At 43.2% G+C, this 22,577-nt stretch overlaps 2 protein-coding genes across 3 annotated transcripts; both read left to right on the top strand.

Annotated features, from left to right (window-relative positions):
* Positions 1-100: 100 nt before the first annotated feature.
* Positions 101-11,374, top strand: LOC124006652 (smoothelin-like). 2 transcript variants are annotated; one of them, XM_046316701.1, is made up of 8 exons: positions 101-440; positions 3,958-4,124; positions 8,584-8,659; positions 8,805-8,930; positions 9,345-9,399; positions 9,514-9,634; positions 9,806-9,957; positions 10,254-11,374. In XM_046316701.1, exons 2-8 carry the CDS (start codon positions 3,981-3,983, stop codon positions 10,399-10,401), a joined length of 822 nt encoding a protein of 273 aa, XP_046172657.1. In that variant the 5' UTR covers positions 101-440; positions 3,958-3,980; the 3' UTR covers positions 10,402-11,374. The 2 variants fall into 2 exon arrangements, with proteins under 2 accessions (XP_046172657.1, XP_046172656.1); XM_046316700.1 differs by having other exon boundaries at positions 106-436.
* A 422-nt stretch (positions 11,375-11,796) lies between these two features.
* Positions 11,797-21,800, top strand: LOC124007553 (inositol polyphosphate 5-phosphatase K). Its single transcript, XM_046318210.1, has 13 exons — positions 11,797-12,714; positions 14,204-14,806; positions 15,299-15,406; positions 15,591-15,699; positions 15,948-16,064; positions 16,578-16,753; positions 17,213-17,324; positions 17,627-17,736; positions 17,851-18,061; positions 18,265-18,402; positions 20,203-20,268; positions 20,408-20,512; positions 20,625-21,800. The coding sequence occupies exons 2-13, from the start codon at positions 14,208-14,210 to the stop codon at positions 21,093-21,095; spliced, it is 2,322 nt and encodes a 773-aa protein (XP_046174166.1). The 5' UTR covers positions 11,797-12,714; positions 14,204-14,207; the 3' UTR covers positions 21,096-21,800.
* The last annotated feature ends 777 nt before the right edge of the window (positions 21,801-22,577 follow it).

Genomic DNA, 22,577 nt, shown 5'->3' with positions numbered 1-22,577 from the left:
CCTTTCACTTCCTTTCCAATTATTTGTATATAGGGCTCTCTAAACAACTCTTCACTCACCCGCTGAGTTGATTAAGAGCTTTTTGTCAAAATGGTGTCATTACAAAGACATGGTACTCTCTCTAGTTATGCCTCTTAAAGTTTTGCATGACATAAGAGTCAACTGAGGAGAAGGGTTTTGAAGGAAGTAGTGAGGGAGGAGAGGACCGACAGTCCCATGATTCATTCTGTTCTTCCTCCTCCTCCATCCTGGTCCAACTCTGAGGCAGGGAATGTGGTGTTAAAGGGCTGAGCACTCTCCTGTGCAAGTCTGAGGAAGAGGAGAAAGTGGGACAGGGGTACTGAACTGAACATCAGGGTAAACCTGAAGTCTCCATCCCCTGTCGCAAACAGCTGCTGCGTTGTCCCCCAAGACACAGACAGAACCCACAAAACGGGTAGGTGTGTGACTATCACTCTGACTCTCCTGTTGTCTCAATTCCTATAACAGCTTTTAGCTTCCTCTGTATGAATTGATGTTACCCTTCATGTACTGTATGTTTAGTTACTGTGTGTGTAGTAATATCAGTCTGTCTGTCATCTGTCTTTCTATCCATCAATTGTCCTCTGTGCAAATTTCATGGATGATTGGTGTTACAATGTGCGAAGCTAGATTACTATATTTGTACATGTTTTATACTGTTTGTGTGCTGGTCTAGGCTGCTTGCAGAGAGAATGAGGGCACTTCAGTGTTAACACAAACAGTTCTCTAGAGCAGCATGGTTTATGTCAGTTTAGACCCACTCACTGTTTATATTCAGATTACTGGACAGACTACAAGTCGAACAGATGGTGTTATGCGTTTACATTATGAGAACGCTGCTATCTGCACATCACTGGGTGTTGGAACTTAAATCTAGAGTTTAGGACTATAAGGTTCCATTTGCAAAAAGATGATTCTGAGATAATTGTCTTTAAATTTCCGAACCCTAATTGGTATGAATGGAGTCAGCAATTTGTTTTGTATCTAGTAGTCTTTTGACCTTAATATAAATTGTGGTATATCTAGTGCTATAGAGGTAGAGAGCCTTGAACAGAACAAGGCTACATCAATAACTTCATTTAGACAAAAGTGCAGATAGAACCTTATAAGTCCCAAGCGCTCTAAATGTCAATGCTGCCTAACCCTGTTAGCTTTATGAATGTAATTATATAACTAGCTTACATTAATGATGGTATGTACTTATAATGATTCATGTAGACAGGGCTAGTCCTCTCATCTCCACACACCAAAAACATGATTTTATCTCTAGCACGCAAATACTGTACACACACACACTCTTTATCATCAACCTCTGACCACTTGTCTTGCTCTGTCAGTCTGCCGTTCTTCAGATGCATCTCTGGTTCAGGGAAAAGAGAGAGATGGTTGAAGATGATCATATGTTTAATGTAGGCCTATGTGCAAGTAACTGCCAAAATAAATGAAACCTCAACATAGTGTCTTTATGGGGCATCAACAGGGCAGGGCATTGGGTCTTGGCATAGATTCGACAAATGTCTGGAGTGATGCGACACCAATTCTCCATCATTTGGTGTTTTGTTGGTGGTGGAGGAAAATGCTGTCTCAGGCGCCGCTCCAGAATCTCCCATAAATGTTCAATAGTGAAGGTGCATAAAGACTTAACACAAATGCCTCGTTTGCTAAATTCTACGTATTGTACATTGTTCTCCGTTACTCTTCTTTTGTATCGGCATTAACACATTATACACGATCCCAATTCTAGTTCAATGACGGCGGCAATTAGACAAAACGAAAAAGTTGTTTGTGCTGATGAACTGGCACGTTGGACCATGTTGCGCGCCGTAGTTTAAGAACTCCGTGGGTAGTGCTAATAACAATGACGTCATATTTGAATTCCTCCACCTTCATGCACCTTCACCATCGGGTTAAGATCTGGTGACCGAGACACACACACTTTAAACCCCCTACGCACACTTGAGACCCCTCTTCAAATTCACTGAGATCTCTTCAAGCCATGGTATCTAAAATAATGGGCAACTGGGCATTTTTATACATGTTGTTGCTTAGGGAATGAATGTTATTTATAATAAGGTTTACATGGAGAAAATTGGACCTCTTTGAAATGAAAGTGGATGGCCCTCCCTTCAGCAAAGTATACTTTGACCTAAACCCTCCCTGAACCCTTCACTATACCCCAAAATATAATTACAACAAAGTGGATAGCAGAGAACATGTCTACCATTTACCCTCACTTCTTGGACAGACCAGAGCCTTAGATATGCAGTTCTAGAAACTGTTCTTTGTCCTGTCAGCATTACATGTCAACTCGAATTTGCCTACTTTCAGCACAATGAGCTTCCATTTCTGATTGATTGTGCCGTGACTGCTGCTTCAAGTTTCAGCACAACAATGTTACTCAAATCGGGTTTATTGTGAGGTCAATAACTCTGATAAATACATCATGGGCAAGAAACATATTGTTTTTAATAAATTATATTACAGTAGTAGCAAGCTATCAAAGTTGACCTCTGGTCCTCTTTATCTTCACGCTCTCCTTCTCAAACTGAACAGAACACAGGCTATAGGCTAGTCCGTGCGCAAGATAAAGCATTTTTTGGACTAGACCTAATAAAACTATTTACAGAAGGAACCTTTGACTCTCCTTCTGAACTCCCACTGTAGCCCTAAACAGCACAGCCATTGGTTAGGCAGTACACTAAAATGTTTTTGATCAGCAAGAGCAGAGCAGGCCAGGACTCAGGGTTGGAATATCCCTTGCAGTGTGCAATGCAGCCTAGATATATTTACACCATCCCTGCAGCTATCTTATAAATATAACTTTGCTCTGTGCTTCTCTGAGCATGCACTTCATAGCCTATAGGCTATGGATAATTTGATTGAGACCACGCTAAATAGCCGATAGGCACACTTGATATAGCCCCAGCTGAGAATCAGAGATGAGGGGTGGCATCGGGCACACATCGATATATAGGCTAATAAGCAACTAATTATAAAACAGAGAAATATTGAAATTTCATCCATTACAAATTACATGACCCCCCTGGACTAGATACAAAAAATTACTAAAACCTCCCCTTGACTGAAATTGAAAAAGCATGACCCTCCCCCATTTTCCTTCAGATACCCATTATGTAAATGTTGATCTGTCCCTTAATTAACTCAGGAACCACATCTGCGTGGAAGCACCAGCTTACAATATATTTCGTATCCCTCAGCTAGTCAAGTGTTTCCTTTATTTTGGCAGTTACCTGTATGTCTGCTAGCTATGCAACTGCTTGCCATGGATCCATCAACGACATATAATATTAAAATGCATGTCAATCTCTCCTTGCTCAAAGTAGAGGCGAGATTGCCTTCATCACTACTTGTATTTGTGAGAACTATTGATATGTTGAATGCACCGAGCTGTCTGTCAAACTACTAACACGCAGATCAGACACCATGCACACCCCACAAGACGTGCCACCAGTCTCTTCACAGTCCCCAGGTCAAAAACACACTATGGGAGGTGCGCAGTACAACATAGAGCCATGACTACATGGAACTCTATTCCACATCAAGTAACTTGTGAAAGTGGAAAAATCTGATAAATATACACCTTAGGGAACAGCAGGGACTGTGAAGGGTCACAGGCATAGACACGTACATGTACACATGGATGTTGTGTTGTAGATATGTGGTAGTAGAGTAGTGGCCTGAGGGCACACACTTAATGTGTTGTGAAATCTGTTTTGAAATGTAATAGTTTTGAATAATGTATATTACAGCCTTCATTTTGCTGGACCCCAGGAAGAGGTCCTTGGCAGCAACTAATGGGGATCCATAATGCATACAAATTCAAACTAATGATGTTATTTGTTCTGGCTCTTTGGATATTTGTGTAGGAGTTCTTGCCATTGGAGTCCCCTTATCTCTGTTCTTTACCTTATTTAGAAGTCCCATACAGTGCGTTGGACATGGAGGCGGGACCTGATGAGGGAGTGGCGGGGGCTGTGTTTGCAAACGAGACCTCCGAGACGAACCCCAGTGACACACCGTCAGGCATACTGAACAGTCAGCAGTTATCTGCTATTGAGGATGAAGAAGTCCTGAATAAACTGGTGAGGTAGTAGTAGTGCATACTTCACATAAACTGTTTCCATTATCTTGTCCAATTACTTTTTTGTCGACGTTTAGAAAATAGATGACAATTGCCTGCTAGGGTATGTTTCTATTTATCTTGGGTTGATAAAAACAGCTGGACGTAATGACATCACACACACACACACACACACACACACACACACACACACACACACACACACACACACACACACACACACACACACACACACACACACACACACACACACACACACACACACACACACACACACACACACACACACACACACACACACACACACACACACACACACACACACAGTGGGGAGAACAAGTATTTGATACACTGCCGATTTTGCAGCTTTTCCTACTTACAAAGCATGTGGAGGTCTGTAATTAGTTTTAATCATAGGTACACTTCAACTGTGAGAGACGGAATCTAAAACAAAAATCCAGAAAATCACATTGTATGATTTTTAAGTCATTAATTTTCATTTTATTGCATGACATAAGTATTTGATACATCAGAAAAGCAGAACTTAATATTTTGGTACAGAAACCTTTGTTTGCAATTATAGAGATCATACATTTTCTGTCGTTCTTGACTAGGTTTGCACACACTGCAGCAGGGATTTTGGCCCACTCCTCCATACAGACCTTCTCTAGATCCTTCAGGTTTCGGGGCTGTCGCTGGGCAATACGGACTTTCAGCTCCCTCCAAAGATTTTCTATTGGGTTCAGGTCTGGAGACTGGCTAGGCCGCTCCAGAACCTTGAGATGCTTCTTACGGAGCCACTCCTTAGTTGCCCTGGCTTTGTGTTTCGGGTCGTTGTCATGCTGGAAGACCCAGCCACGACCCATCTTCAATGCTCTTACTGAGGGAAGGGCGGGAAGATCTCGCGATACATGGCCCCATCCATCCTCCCCTCAATACGGTGCAGTCATCCTGTCCGCTTTGCAGAAAAGCTTTCCCAAAGTATGATGTTTCTACCTCCATGCTTCACAGTTGGGATGGTGTTCTTGGGGTTGTACTCATCCTTCTTCCTTGTACTCATCCTTGTACTCAACCAAATACTTATGTCATGCAATAAAATGCAAATGAATGACTTAAAAATCATACAATGTGATTTTCTGGATTTTTGTTTTAGATTCCGTCTCTCACAGTTGAAGTGTACCTATGATAAAAAAATTACAGACCTCTACATGCTTTGTAAGTAGGAAAACCCGCAAAATCGGCAGTGTATCAAATACTTGTTCTCCCCACTGTATATACAGTCATGGCCAAAATTTTTGAGAATGACACAAATATGAATTTTCAAGTCTGCTGCCTCAGTTTGTATGATGGCAATGTGCATATACTCCAGAATGTTATGAAGAGTGATCAGATGAATTGCAATTAATTGCAAAGTCCCTCTTTGCCATACCAAATTAACTGAATCCCCCAAAAACATTTCCACTGCATTTCAGCCCTGCCACAAAAGGACCAGCTGACATCATGTCAGTGAGTCTCTCGTTAACACAGGTGTGAGTGATGATGAGGACAAGGCTGGAGATCACTCTGTCATGCTGATTGAGTTTGAATAACAAACTGAAGCTTCAAAAGGAGGGTGGTGCTTGGAATCATTGTTCTTCCTCTGTCAACCATGGTTACCTGCAAGGAAACACGTGCCGTCATCATTGCTTTGCACAAAAAGTGCTTCATAGACAAGGATATTGCTGCCAGTAAGATTGCACCTAAATCAACCATTTATCGGATCATCAAGAACTTCAAGGAGAGCGGTTCAATTGTTGTGAAGAAGGCTTCAGGGCGACCAAGATAGTTCAGCATGCGCCAGGACCGTCTTCTAAAGTTGATTCAGCTGCGGGATCGGGGCACCACCAGTACAGAGCTTGCTCAGGAATGGCAGCAGGCAGGTGTGAGTGCATCTACATGCACAGTGAGGCGAAGACTTTTGGAGGATGGCCTGGTGTCAAGAAGGGCAGCAAAGAAGCCAATTTACTAATATCTGCCATATTCTAATAATTATCATGTGCCAATGTATCGCCACAGTCCGAGCCATGGTGAGACTTGCACTCCTGTAGATCTGTAATAATTGGATGGTGAAACTTGCATCCAGCCAACCAGAAAAGCAAGGTGAAACAATTCAGGCATTCTTGAAAGTCAGGGCCTTGCCCTGCAAAGAAGCATTATTTGTTTACAGTTGAAAAAAACATTTGCAAGCAGTAGGCATTTAGAATGAAATGTGGAGTGAAGGGTATAGTAAGGCCACATGATGACATCACGTGCTCTGCCTACCTGCAAGAGTATTCGCCAATGATTTCTTATTCCGAAAAACACTTGTTTCCATTAACATTTTCCTAATAAAGAAAATCCAGTGTAGGCTATCTTTAGATAATTTATCCTATATCTGGCATTTCCATGACATATTTTGTAGAGTAAAGCTGGGTCAATGACACCTGCCAATAGACAGCAGGTGACCTTTTTTTGTTGTTTCGCACACCAAGTAAGGAGTTTTTAGCATGGAGGTTAATAAGTGTCGAATTTAGTCAACAACCCCTTTTTGGATATTCAAATAAGGATTACAATAATGAGATGTATCCGCCAATCCAAAGAAAGGTGAGAGATAGACAGCCTGCCATGCCGCTTTGTACACAGCGACTCCCATTGTTAGGGCAGGGAGACATGTATTGTCAGTATTTCCATAAACTTTGCTATAAATCTCGCCAGCTTGTAGTCCTAAAAACGGAAATGATTTACCTCTAGTTCGTTCAGCCATTCCGATGGGCAAAATGAATGGAGAAAGGATAGGCTTATGAGATCTTATACGTTTTGATCTATGAGATGATATCAGTCAGTTAACATGACCTTTGTGAATTAGGAAGCCTGTATGTGCGTTATGGGTTTTTTAATGACATAAATGCTTCAAAATTCACAAAAAGTGACATTAGCTGATGTAATTGTATAAGATCTCCTCTGCATTGGTTTACCACAGACCTTATTTTCTGCATTTATCCAAAAACCCTACAAAAACCATGCTGAAGAGGAAGGAAACCGCTTAGGGATTTCACCATGAGGCCAATGGTGACTTTAAAACAGAGTTTAATGGCTGCGAGAGGAGAAAACTGAGGATGGGTCAACAACATTGTAGTTACTCCACAATACTAACATAATTGACAGGGTTAAAAGAAGGAAGCCTGTACAAAATATAAATATTCCAAAACATGCATCCTGTTTACTAAAGTAACACAGTGAAATATTTGGCAAAGCAATTCACTTTTTGTCCTGAATACAAAGTGGTATGTTTGGGGCAAATCCAATACAACACATTACTGAGTACCACTCTCCATATTTCAAGCATAATGGTGGCTGCATCATGCTATGGGTATGTTTGTAATTATTAAGGACTGGGGAGTTTTTCAGGATAAAAAAGAAACAAAGCTAATCACAGACAAAATCCTAGAGGAAGACCTTGTGCAGTCTACTTTCCAATAGACACTAGGAGATGAATTCACCTTTCAGCAGGACAATAAACTAAAACACAATCAATCATATTTCAATCAAATTTATTTATAAAGCCCTTTTTTACATCAGCCTATGTCACAAGGTGCTATACAGAAACCCAGCCTACAAACCCAAACAGCAAGCAATGCAGATGTAGAGGCACGGTGGCTAGGAACAACTCTCTAGGAAGGCCAGAACCTAGGAAGAAACCTAGAGAGGAACCAGGCTATGAGGGGTGGCCAGTCCTCTTCTGGCTGTGCCGGGTGGAGATTATAACAGTACATGGCCAAGATGTTCAAGCGTTCATAGATGACCAACAGGGTCAAATAATAATAATAATAAGCGGTTGTAGAGGGTGCAACAGGTCAGTACCTCAGGAGTAAATGTCAGTTGGCTTTTCATAGCCGAGCATTCAGAGTTATTCAAGGCTAAATCTACATTGGAGTTGCTTACCAAGCAGACAGTGAATGTTCCTGAGTGGCTCACACTCTACAGTTTTGACCTAAATCTACTTGGAAATATATTGCAAGACCTGAAAATGGTTGTCTAGCAATGACCAACAGCCAATTTGACAGAGCTTGAAGAATTGTTTTAATAATAATGGCCAAATGTTGCACAATCCAGATGTGGAAAGCTCTTAAAGACTTATACAGAAAGACTCCCAACTGTCACTGCCAAAGGTGCTTCTACAAAGTATTGACTCAGGGGTGTGAATACTTATGTAAATGAGATATTTCTGTATTTATTTTCAATAAATTTGCTAACATTTTTTAAAAACAACAATATTGGGGTACTGTGTGTAGATGGGTGAGAAAATATATTTAATAATTTAGAATTTAGGCTATAACACAACAAACCATGGTGGAGTTATTGCCTACAGAAGACGCCATTACTATTGAGTTTGGCCTTGGTCTCCTCATCTTTTGGTTTCTACATGGGTTTATCTCTGACAGTTGGATAAAGCTGTGGATTTTGATGAAAGGCGAATGATCCGCGCTGCATTGAGGGACTTGCTCAAGAAGAAGAGAGGTAAGATCAGAGAGCTTCAGCGTGAAATGTGACAGGATTGCATCTCTGCTATCACTCCTGACAACCCCTTTGAATGTCCACTCACTGGCCTACTTCCAATTTTAATAATACAATTCTCTTTTTCTCCCTCTACTTCTCTCTAAAGAGAAGCGAGAGAAAGAGCGGGGGTCCAGGCAAGAGGACCTGAGGCAGCAGGCTTTGACTAAAGCAGGCACAGGACGGATGGGAATGAACAGAGGCCAGACCAGCAACCACCAGCAAAGATCCCACAGTTAGTATCATATCCCTGCGAAGGACGCAACACACACATATTTTTACATTTTAGTCATTTGGTAGATGCTCTTAACTAGAGCGAATTACAGTTAGTGCATTCATCTGAAGATAGATCGGTGGGATAACCACATATCACATATCAGGCATAGAAAGTAAAGTTTTTCCTCAATAAAGTAGCTATCAGTAGAGGCATACCAAGTGCTGGTTCTCTCTCTCTCTCTCTCTCTCTCTCTCTCTCTCTCTCTCTCTCTCTCTCTCTCTCTCTCTCTCTCTCTCTCTCTCTCTCTCTCTCTCTCTCTCGCTCTCTCACACTCTCTATCTCTCTCCAAGCTTTCAAATCAAAGTGGGATTGTGAGAGATGACCTGCTTCCCTACTCAAAATCACTACATGACCCCTTCTGTTTCTCTACAGTGCACAGCCAACTCTCTGCATCAACCACCAACTCCTTCACTAAAACAACTGGCAGGTGAGTCATTGAGCTAACAGCCAGCCATGCTTCACGTGTGATCGATCAAATTCTGCATGTCTAAGTTGTGATACGAGGAGTGTGTTAAATAACGTGTTTATCCTCTCTCCCCAGCATGGCCAACCCAGCTATGGCACCAGCCCATCAGTGTTCCCCTGTCGTTGCAGAACCCAACATGAAAAATGTCAAGCAGATGTTACTGGATTGGTGCAGGGCCAAAACTGAACCATATGAGGTAAGCATTTGAGGACTCACTATCTTATGAATATATTCTTGTTTTACACCCACAGTATCCCCAGCATACCAATAGCCTTACTTCACTTGATCAATGTCTTTGTAAATCCACTCCCTCTCCTCGCTCTCTTTGGTGTTCCCTTTATGTCCCCTCCTCCCTTACCATGTGCAGGGGGTGGACATCCGCAACTTCTCCTCCAGTTGGAGTGATGGCATAGCATTCTGTGCACTGGTGCACAGGTTCTTCCCAGATGCATTTGAGTACTCCATACTCAACCCCAACGCACGCAAAGACAACTTTGAGCTGGCCTTCAGCACCGCAGAGTGAGTTTCCTATGTATCTATTCTAAACAAACACTGAAACACAAACACACACACACACACCCTCAGCCACAGAAAACCTACTCTGACAAAATGCACGTTCTACTCATAGATGCACAAGAAGGCCCCAAGGGCTGTGCAGTGATTGATTGAACTTGACAAAAATACCTTCTCTCAGGAAAAAAATAAAATCTGTATTGTCCACTAGCTCAGCTGCCAGTGGATCCTGCCTGGGGACAATGATTGTGATTGCTCAGGCCTGTGTCTCTCTCCTCTTCTCTTCTCTCTTTTGGCTGTAGAAGGCTGGCAGATTGCCCCCCTCTGCTGGACGTGGAAGACTTGCTGCGGATGCGTGAGCCTGACTGGAAGTGTGTGTACACATACATCCAGGAGTTCTATCGATGCCTGGTGGAGAAAGGCCTAGTTAAAACCAAAAAGAAACTCTAGAAACGGATGTTTCACAATATGGGGATGGGGAGGGCACATAAGAGTTTGTAGTTTGCTGCAGTGCCTTTTAAGCACATAGCTGGGATTTTGTATTAACTGTGTGTATCTTTGTATTGGTTTGTGTGTATTAGCTGACACTTTCTGTTTATGTGTTGAGAGGACAGCTGGCACGTAGGATCAGTACATTCCACTGAGATTACACATCTGATATAATCTCAGTCAGAGCCATGGAGAATCTGGGAATGGCTTTTTATGGTGCTGCTGTGCCCTGACTACAATGCCTTTTTGTGGGTAGGCTATGTATGGGTTAATGATACATGAGGTCAAATGTAATGTGAATGATGTGGTTTGATTTGTGAACATGTATTTTGTTCTGATCACATTATAGAGTACTACTGCGTTTATATTACGGGGAACCCACACCATTTTCAGCCTGAATGAGGATTGTTGCCAAGTCATTACTGTATTTGGTCACTATTTAAAAAATGGAAAATATGCCTGAAGTCTACTCCATCAAAGTTTAGACCCAAAGGAATCTTGGTCCAGGGCAAATAAAATGCAGTGACTGGCTCGCAGTAACACTGACTTATTATTGGCTAAGCTACTCAGGACCACCATGTGCTCAGAGACAGACTATAATCATACTATATGAAAACACAGAGTTGCCATACCTTGTCCTGCATTTGTATTTTCATCTTGAATGGTTTGGATGTTTTTCCCTCCACTATTGATAGTGCACTATGTTAGTCACATAGCCCACATTATGTAGCCTACATGCATACAGTTTGGAAGTGATTCTTCAAAATATTGGCTAGCTCACCAGACTGTGAAGGCTAATGTATATCAGTGAATAACAGTTAAATAAACAAACCAAGCCTACTCATCCAATAGAGTGCCCTGTTTGTGTGTCAATTTGGACTGATATATACACAATAAATAGACAATAAAATAACATAACATAGCTCGCACCTCAGACGTGGTGGGGTGTCTTCTTCTTGGCCATGTGCATGATTGACAGATGGTCACATCATCAATCAATCAAATGCATGTATAAAGCCCTTTTCACATCAGCTGTTGTCACAAAGTGCTAAACAGAAACCCAGCCTAAAACCATTAATAGCAAGAAATGCAGATGTAGAAGCATTGTGGCTAGGAAAACTCCCTAGAAAGGCAGGAACCTAGGAAGAAACCTAGAGAGGAACCAGGCTCTGAGGGGTGGCCAGTCCTCTTCTGGCTGTGCTGGTGGAGATTACAACAGTACATGGCCAAGATGTTCAAACGTTCATAGACAATAATAATAATAATCACAGTGGTTGTCCAGGTTGCAACAGGTCAGCACCATATGAGTAAACGTCAGTTGGCTTTTCATAGCCAAGCATTCAGACTTAGAGACAGCAGGTGCGGGCATCTTTCACTACATTTTACGCTTTCAACGGACAATCATAGTTCGCAAAACGGTTAAAGCAATACTTTCACAAGTAAGATAACTCTGACAGCAGAGATAACATCATTTAAAAGCGCTCAAGCATAGTGGTCACGCGGGGCCCCAACTCCGGGTGCTCTTGCGCAGTGTCCTGTAGAATAACAGCTAGGCTATAGGCTACACGGCTGTGCACGTTAAGATAGCCTACCAGCCTGACATTTTCATTCTGCGCAGTTCATTTATAGAAACCTAGTCACAACGCCTGCTGAATTTGGAGGTTGTGTTTTCTTGGGTGCATTTATTACGGTCTCACTCTGACTCTATTCTCAATCAGATATTATTAGGGCGCTGTGTGAGTGATGTGGGTTCCTCTCTAGGAAAACAGTTGCACCGGTCAGGCAGCAGGTAAGCAGGATCGAGACGCAGGCAGCTGTCCCGTTAACTGGGCAGTCTGCATCACGCGTACAGATGCTCTTCTAGTAGCCTATTTATGTAAATGAGCTAAACACACATCTCAAGGATATGTTTACTGGAAATAAGGCACTAGGTTACTGTCTTTCACGTTTTATGCCACTAAACTCGCGTACCGGGATCGGCGCCAGGTTTATTACCTTTGACAGCTCGCGCAAGCGTCACTGACTGCTGTCATTCTCCACGGTATGTACTTGCCTCTCTACGGTATCTACTTGTCATTCCCCGAGGCGTAGTATATATTTCAGACGCGTCGAAGAAAACCGTATACCGTGAAGTCCTGTCTTTTTGAGGATTGAAAGAAAGCGTAGATGTTTCTGTCCGTATCCTGGACCGATTCAATTGGATAAGTCTATTTTACCATGCCCTGCCTTGCGCCAGTTTGAGACCGATTCCTTGTACACCTTTTCAGATAAAAGGTAATGTATTTGTCTGTGTGCGCAACCATACAGCAGGCATCTGTCTATAGGCTATGTGATTATTATTGTATGTTGATTGATGATCATGCATTCTTGTTTTTTTATTTTCTATGATGTCAGTGTGCCCCAGCAGAAATGTGCATGGCCGAGGAGAGCTGTATTAAGTGATGTTATACATCTGTTATAAACTTTGATGTGTGACAGATGGGTAGAATAGAATCCCCAGGCCACTACACTCTTAATCCACCTATTTGACTCCACCTCTGCTGAAATAGCCATTATCAACAACATTTGTGGTGGCTTTTCACTTTCCAATATATTGATGTATTGACACACCTTCAATGACCACAACCACAATCTATTATGTTTAGGCTACCCTTGCACAGGCAAGTGGTCACATGTGCCCTTCAATTTTCAGAGCCACTCTGAATGTCATAAATAAATTAAGGGGGTCAGGGCCAGCTCTAGCATTTTGGGGGCCCGAAGCGAGATTTGGTTGTGACTGTCAGTGACTGACAAAACAAAACCATTTTTGCCTGGAGCCGGCCCTGAGGAGGATTTTTTTTCTTCTGTAGGTCAGAGGACAAACAATGTGGTTGGTAAGTGAGCTGTCACACCGGCCACTGGCCTATAGGCTACTTCTCATAGAGAGGGGGACTATGTAGACCACTATGTGGCTCATCTGTTGACATCTCGCTGCCACAGAACATGTGTGTGTTAGAGTGTATTAGAAAGAGGACCTAGCTAGTTCTACCTGAGGCAGAGGAGCATGATATATTGGTTTCATGCACAGAAAGCCAATCTTCCCCCCTCCATCTCCAAAACATACAGTAGTTGAAAGGGAAGACACAAGGAGGGAATGGAGTAGAAAGGGGGTTGGGGGACTGAAATATGTTGCTAAGCAACAGGGAAGTAGACCAGGATGGGGGAGAAAGATGGTACCCACCAGATTGCCTGTGGTTCAGTATGGTGATAATGTCAGCAGTGGTGTCGGAGGACTAGGGGGCAGGAGGTGGACAGGTACACAATGTGAGCCAGCTCCCCCCACCCGCTTCTGGCTCCATGCCAATCCCCCCTCTTGTCGGGCCACAGGGCTCTGTGATAGATGGAGAGATGGTCTGTGACCAGAGGGAGGACGAGGGAGGGGGTTGTGAAGGACAAACAAACACAGGTCACTCGTCTTCTCATTCTACATTGGTATCAGTTACACAACAGAGGAGTCTGGTGGGAGGAGCTATAGGAGGACAGGCTCATTGTAATGGTTGGAATGGATTCAATGGAACAGAGTTAAGCACGTTGTTTCCATGTGTTGGATGTGTTTGGTACCATTCCATTGATTCATTTTCAGCCATTAAAATGAACCTGTCCTTCCATAGCTTGTCTCACCAGACTCCTCTATTACACACCCAGCCCAGCAGACTGCACATTCCTCTCTCTTTCTCACAATCGCTCTCCCATCCCTTCACCATGATTTGTGGTTACTAACCAGGTTGATGGATCAAATGCAGCATAAACAAAGCAGCACAGATCCAGCCAGACCTTCTGGACAACCTGGGAGGAATACTTTTCCAGCACCTGCTCTACCCCGGCGACCAACAGCTCAGGACACCTCTATCCCCAGTCCCACAGGGGGGTCTGGGAAACTCCCAGGACTGGCCTCAGGTGTACGTCAGATGCCAGACCAGGTGAGGCTGGAGCATGTACAACCTGGGTCCAGTCCTGCAGTTCCAGTCTATTTCAGCCGTCCCAGACCTACTGCACTAAATTCCTCCAGAGATTCAGAGGCTGATATGAAGGATAAGGCCTCTATTCCAAACCGCATTCCTGGACCACACAGCTCCATCTCCCTGTCCCAGTCCCCTACAGAGTCTTCCCTGTTGTCCCACAGCCCTCAGAGTCCTCACAGCACTCAGCCTTACACCGGCCAGCCTTACCTCAGCCCCCAGCCTAACCTGCCTCAGCCCTGCCTCACCCCACCGTCCAGCCTCAGCCCCAAACCAGGCTCCAGTCCACAGTCCCTGAGGACCAGCTCCCATCTGAGCGCTATGGAAAATCAGCCACAGACTGAAGGAGAAACGGATCATGGTTTCAGGTGAGACAGATCACGACTGATGATGCCAAGTACTATTTTAGTAGCATGCCCACTGAATGACATTTGTTCTAAAGTTTCTACTCCCTAACCTAAATATAGTAAATGTTGTCTCCATGGAGATAGTTTTCTCTTTCTTGGCAGACCAGCTAGGCAGAACTCAGCCTCAGTGATTGAAGCCATTTGCAACATGATGGGTTGATTTGAGCCAGTGTGTCACATGAATCAAATGTCATACATCTCAGTAAGAGCTGTCTGAAGTGGACAGAATGGATGCAGGCTGTACATTTCCTTGACAGAGGTCCCAGAACCCCCACTGGTCACTGTACAGTATGGGTTCAACACTTAACATTGAGCTATACATTATTACATAATAATTACATTGTGACTACACAGTTATGATTGCAAATCACTGTAACGGGAAAGTAAAGCATGTGTTTACATAACTAGTGATAATGTAGGATGTGCATGCCCACCTGTGTTGTCCTCTAATAGGGTGCACATTGTCACATGGAATGTGGGCTCTGCTGTTCCCCCTGATGACGTCACATCTCTGTTTGGGCCGCATGCTGGCGATGGGAGTACAGACATGTTTATCATTGGGTGAGCTTCTGCTCCAATCACAACGGTGCCAGGGAGACAGCCTTGAATGTCTCTCCTCCATCATATCTCTATCACTGTTCTGATCTATCCTCTACTACCTCATCTACCCATCCAAACATTTTCTCATTGCTCTTCTGCTCCCACTGAGTTATGAGTTGTTCTTCCTCTCTTCCTCCCCACTCAGGCTTCAGGAAATGAATTCTATGATCAACAAGCGGCTGAAGGACGCTCTCTTCCACGACCAGTGGAGTGAGCTTTGCATGGACACACTCAGTCGCTTTGGATATGTGCTGGTCAGTAAGGAGTTAGCGCGCTATGATGTCACTGTCTCAATCTCTATAGGGACAGTTACTCACGACAGTCGTGACAGACTGAGTATAATGTCAAACATCTTATCTAATGGTTTGTCTTCTTAATGTAAGATTATTTCTTCTTTCTCCTCTCTCTTTATCTCTCTACCTCTCTCTTTATCTCTCTTTATCTCTCTCTCTCTCTCTCTCTCTCTCTACCCTTCTCTTCTCATCCTCCTTAATCACTATAGGTGGCGTCCCAGCGTATGCAGGGGGTTCTGTTGCTGGTGTTCTCTAAATTCTGCCATCTTCCATTCCTGAGGGGGGTGCAGACAGAGAAAACACGCACAGGCCTCGGGGGCTACTGGGTGAGTGTCACCCATGGCAACCCCTGCTCTAAAATAGGAGCTTGTCAGTAAATGCACAGTCCAAAAACCCTTGTACACAAATAGTTTTTAGATTGCATAAAAATATGTTAATATGCCAGGGAGAGTGTGTGTGTGTGTGTGTGTGTGTGTGTGTGTGTGTGTGTGTGTGTGTGTGTGTGTGTGTGTGTGTGTGTGTGTGTGTGTGTGTGTGTGTGTGTGTGTGTGTGTGTGTGTGTGTGTGTGTGTGTGTGTGTGTGTGTGTGTGTGTGTGTGACCTTCCTGTGCATGTTGATGTCAGCATGACTACTGGCTGCTGGTGCAGTCTCCTTTTCTCTGAGGTCAGTGCAGCAGGACTGTCAGGCTGTCTGGTTCTCTGATACCATGCCATCTGTCCTTTCATGCTTATCACAGTGGATGTTTGATTACAGAGACCTGGAGAGCATCCATGTTTAATCCATCAATGTGTGTGACATTTTCACATTCTCTCTCTATCGCTCTCTTCCCTGCCCCCAGGGTAATAAAGGGGGTGTAAGTGCGAGGATGACGATGTTCGGCCACCCGGTGTGTTTCCTGAACTGTCACCTGCCGGCTCACATGCGGAACCTGGAGCAGCGCATGGAGGACTTTGAGAGCATCCTGCAGCAACAGCAGTTTGATGGCGCGACCGCCTCGGGTGTGCTGGACCACGAGTGGGTCATTTGGATGGGGGAGGGCTGATGTAAACAGTATGTATGGCCACAAGTTTTTCCCACCTGTCCACCGGGCGGCAGTTAGCCTAGTGGTTAGATCCTTGGACCGGTAACCGAAAGTTTGCTAGTTCGAATCCCTGAACCGACTAAGTAAAACAAAACTGTCGCTCTGTCCTTGATAAAGGCACTTAACCCTCATTTCTCCCGGGTTGCTGTCAATAATGGCTGATACCATGCCGTGACTCCACTCTCTGAGGTAGTTGGGATATGTAAAAAACACAATTCCATTTCACCACACATGTACATGTGTGAAACATAACAAATAGAAGACTCCCTTATTTGATCTTTGGGAGTTTTTCCTTGGTCATATGGTCATGAAATACTCCCAATTATGTGGTCTAATGATCAGTCGTTGGCTCATGGAGTGGTCGATGAAATGGTTATTTGTTCTTCTCCCAGCGTGGTGTTCTGGTTTGGGGATCTTAACTTCCGCATCGAGAACTATGACATTCATGTGGTGAAGAGTGCCATTGACAGCAATAAGCTCCCTTTGCTGTGGGAGCGAGACCAGGTGAGAAAGCTGTAGAATCTACTTATTTGACATTTTAAAAAGTCCAAATGGAATTTTCTGGAAGTCATGATTAACTTTGGAAACAAAGATTGTTGATTTATTACCAACAGAGGGAGCTATAGCACCACAAAAATGAACCTACGCCCAATAATATTTATTCCCTCAGTGACTACATCAAGTCAAACGAGAGCTACTTTGATGATTCATTGGTATATATATATATTTTTCTCTCTCTCTCCCTTTCTCTCTCTATTTCCATCTCTCTCTCTCTTTTCTCTTTCTCTCTCTCATTTGTTTTGCAGCTCAACATAGCTAAAAACAGTGAGTCCATTTTAGATGGCTTCTTGGAAGGCCCTCTCAAATTCCCCCCCACATATAAGTTTGACGTGGGGACACACACATACGACACCAGGTATGTGATTCTGTGTAGAGAAATACACCGTTTGTGATTGATGTGATGCTCCCTCCATTAACTGATTCACTGACCTCTAGTTCCCACTATTATCTCTCTCTGTACCTCTCACAGCAGTAAGAAGCGAAAGCCAGCATGGACAGACCGTATCTTGTGGCGTCTGCGTTGTACGGGCTCCCCTGTTCCTACCCACAATGCCGCTCTGCAGCGTGGCCTAACCTCGTGGCTGGGTGGGGCAACCAAGGTGGTGCAACACTCCTACCGCAGTCACATGGGCTACACCTGCAGTGACCACAAACCGGTCTCTGCTGTCTTCTCATTACATGTAAGTCCAACCTCCCTGTGACCCCTGAACTCTCACCCCAGCAGTCACACTGTTTGATGTTTATCCAGATATGGTGAAAACCTTCACAGTTACTGACACATTATAACACTAGTATGACCTCACATCATTAGAATCAGCCTCAGAAATGATCTTCCTTTCCATCTGTCTCTGTGTCTGTTTCACTATCATACTTTCTCCCCCAGTTCCCATTCAAAGTGGACCTTCCTCTTGTAACGTTAGAGTATGAGAAGGAGTGGACTAAAGTTTCTGACGCTACAGTCAGATTCACTGTGAGGTCCAACTTCCAGCGCAGCTCATGGGACTGGGTTGCAATATACAAGGTAACTGTGACTTCAACTTTAAACCAGCGAGAGTTCATATTTGCTCTCACACATACCTACAGTACAGTACCTTCAGAAAGTATTCACACTTAACTTTTTCAAAAAATGTTGTTATAGCCTGAATTTTTTGGTTGATAAAATGTAGATTTTTTTTATCACTGGCTTCCACAATATACCCCAAAATGTCAAAAGAATTGTGTTTTTAGACATTTTTATAAATTAATCAAAAAAATTAAAAGCTGAAATGTCTTGAGTCAGTATGGAAAAGAGAAAGGGGGATACCTAGTCAGTTGTACAACTGAATGCATTCAACTGAAATGTGCCTTCCGCATTTTACCCAAACCCTCTGAATCAGAGAGGTGCGGGGGGGGCTGCCTTAATCGATATCCACGTCTTCGGCACCCGAGGAACAGTGGGTTAACTGCTTTGCTCAGGGGCAGAATGACAGATTTTTACCTTGTCAGCTCTGGGATTTTATCCGGCATCCTTTCGATTACGTGCCAAATAAGTATTTTCAAGCCTTTGTTATAGTAAGCCTAAATAAATTCAGGAGTAAAAAGGTGCTGAACAAGTCACATAATAAGTTGCATGGACTCACATGAGTACTCTGTGTGCAATAATAACAATAACATCATTTTTAAATCTACCTCATCTCTGTACCCTACACATACTATCTCTGTACCCCACACATACAATTATCTGTAAGGTCCCTGAGACCATGGAGATTTTCCAATGCCTCGTAAAGAAGGGCAACTATTGGTAGTTGAGTAAAAAAAAATAAATAAAAGCAGACATTGAATATTCCTTTGAGCATGGTGAAGTTATTCATTATACTTTTGGATGGTGTGTCAATATACACCCAGTCACTACAAAGATGCAGGCGTCCTTCCTAACTCAGTTGTCGGAGAGGAAGGAAACCGCTCATGGATTTCACCATAAGGCCAATGGTGACTTTCAAACAGTAACAGAGTTTAGTGGCTGGGAGAGGAGAAAACTGAGGATGGATCAAAAACATTGTAGTTACTCCACAATACTAACATAATTGACAGGGTTAAAAGAAGGAAGCCTGTTCAGAATACAAATATTAGATATTAGATAATATTAGAATACATCCATTTGGCAAAGCAATGAACTTTTTGTCCTGAATGCAAGGTGTTATGTTTGGGGCAAATACAACACAATACAATACAACACATTACTGAGTACCACTCTCCATATTTTCAAGCATAGTGATAACTGTATCATGGTATGGGTATGCTTGTAATAGTTAAGGACTGGGGAGTTTTTCAGGATAAAAAATAAAGGTAAAGGAGCTAATCACAGGCAAAAACCTTGTTCAGTCTACCCTCCACCAGACACTGGGAGATGAATTCAACTTTCAGCAGGACAGAAACCTAAAACAGGCCAAATCTACACTGGAGTTGCTTACCAAGAAGACTGTGAATGTTCCTGAGTGGCTGAGTTACAGTTTTGACTTAAATCTACTTGAAAATCTAAGACCTGAAAACAGTTGTCAAGCAATGAACAACAATCAATTTGACAGAGCTTGAAACATTTTGAAAAGAATAATGGCCAAATGTTGCACAATCCAGATGTGGAAAGCTCTTAAAGACTTATACAGAAAGACTCCCAACTATCACTGCCAAAGGTGCTTCTCCAAAGTATTGACTCAGGGGTGTGAATACTTATGGAAATGAGATATTTGTGTATTTCAGTTTCAATACATTTCTAACATTTCAAAAAACATTTTTCCACTTTGTCAATATGGGCTTAATTGATATCTGCGGTTTTTCTTCACAGGTTGGGTTCAAACATCACAAGGACTATGTAGCATATGTGTGGGCCAAGGCAGATCATGGGTCACAGGTATGATACAAAGCCTGACAAACATACTCTCACAACCAACCTCAGAGATCCATTGAGATAATAACATTACACACACACACTCACTTGCTATCTTTCCATTTTCTCTATTTTGTTCTTCTCTCTCTTTTTCTCTTCTCAGGTGACATTTACAGAGGAGGATTTACCCAGGGATGCAGGGGAATACATTTTGGGTTTCTATAGCAACAACATGAATACTATTATCGGAGTGACATTGCCCTTTCAGGTCAGGACCCTTCCTGCAGTTTTCCTTCCTGTATTGTTCAATTAACAGATAATAAAGCAATTGCTTCCCACCCTTTCCTCTACTCTCTTCAACAACCCTCCACCTCCCATAGATCCATGTTCCTGTGCGCAGCCCGACAGCCCCACCAGTATGCCGCTCAGACAGTTCTGACGTCAGCTCGGAGGATGACAGCACACTGGTCCTGCTGGCCCCTGCTAGCTCCCGCAGCCCAAGCCCTGGAAAAAGCAAACACCACCATCGTCACCGCCGCAGCCGCAGTCCTGCTCACTCCAACACCCCCATGCCCTCCCTGCAGGGCCTCAGCTTGCACCCTCGTCCCCTAGAGGGCCTACCAAGCAACCGCTCGCCCTGCTCTGCAGCTAGGAAGGAGCGCCTGGTCTCTCCCCAGGACACACTGCCGTCGCCCATCAGCCCACTCACGCCCCGCAGCCCTGTGTCACCCGGGGGTGGGGTCTCAGCCCCAGAGGCTCTGATTGCTGCCATCCTGGGGGAACACAGGCCAACTCAGGTCACCCCGACAGGGGGCAGGTCACCAGGCAAGACTGGAGAGACAAGTTTATGAGAAGCCCAAGCAACAATCTCTGTGGGGTCATGAATGTGCACAGACATTAAGATAAGACTGTTGAAATTAGGCCAGTAAAGACTATATGATGATAGAATCTATGGCTGATATGGTCCATTATTCTGATGCTGATCTGACCCCACACTGTCACTGCGCTCATAAAAGCAGTGCATTGTATGACTTGTAGTTTGCAACATTCCACATGGTAGTGAACCAGTTGTCTCTGTTTCTTAATCTACTTATCAGTGACTTCATCCCATACATACACTGTGTGTACTTTGGAGTCAGGAGCTAGTCCAAATCGATAACAGTCTAAGTCTTACCCCAAGAAGTGCTTTTGCAGACTCATATCAATACTCTATGTACACAATAAATGTAAAGCCAAAGCAAGAGTAAATCTGCAATGTACAGTACTGCTGTTGTTATGGTAAGTTTAAAGGATGTCTATATGCCCTACCCATATGGGCCGGATCACTTGGTGTGGTATGATATCCATCTTTCCATGCCCCTAAGCGCCAACTGATATTATACCACTTCAACCAGTTTGTTTCTGAATCTCCCCATCTTGTGTATATGTGTGTAGAATTGTACATGTTTGAGAGAAAAAAAACATTCCTGTCTTATTTTCAGAGTGATAAGGATTCTAATGATTTAGTGGTTTGTTTTGGTTGTGGACATATTGGTTGTGTGAGGAAAATAAAATGATAATCCTGAGAAAAATACTTTTGATTTTTGATATCATGCACAGAACATTCATTGGGACAGCTCGTAATTATAACGTAGTCCACACAGGCTAATTGCCAATCCTCAAACAGGGCTTTAGTTTTTTGAGATATCCCTACCCAAGGTAGAACAAAACATAGCCATGTTTTTTCACATCTCTTGTCTCCCATTTATGAAATGGATGGGTGTGTAAAAACATTTTACTGCAAAAGAAGTTAAATTGATAAAAAATATGACACACATCCTAAACTCCAAAAGTGCAGAATAATGCCGGGCTGGAGAGGTGATCGGCTGCATAAGTTCACAGAACCCAATATTGCACGTTTTAATACTGATAAAATGTGGAATACACTGCCCTACATACACAAACATCATAAGGATATCTTGAAGCATTTTGGAAGTATAGACCTTTAAACATTACCAACTAAAAATATTTATGATGAATGGAAGATTTTGTTTTTGGGTAGCTGATTAATAGACAACTTTCCAAGTAAAATAAGCTCTTATTCAGTTCTATATGGTCCTGCCTGAAAGAAATATATGAAGTGCCTTCATAAAGTATTCATACCTCTTGGCTTATTCCACATGTTGTTGTTTTACAGCCTAAATTCAAAAAGATATACAGAAATATCACACCATTGGCAGCGATTACAGCTTTGAGTCTTTCTGGGTAAGACTCTAAGAGCTTTGCACATCTGGATTGTCCTTATTTTCTATGGTGGAGTAGGTCAGGGCGTGACTGGGGGGTTAGTCTAGTTT

The sequence above is a fragment of the Oncorhynchus gorbuscha genome, linkage group LG20 (assembly GCF_021184085.1).
Source record: "Oncorhynchus gorbuscha isolate QuinsamMale2020 ecotype Even-year linkage group LG20, OgorEven_v1.0, whole genome shotgun sequence".
In the NCBI taxonomy this organism is placed as follows: Eukaryota; Metazoa; Chordata; class Actinopteri; order Salmoniformes; family Salmonidae; genus Oncorhynchus; species Oncorhynchus gorbuscha.
Note: the sequence above shows the minus strand (reverse complement) of the source record. Positions and strands in the feature narration are given on the sequence as shown.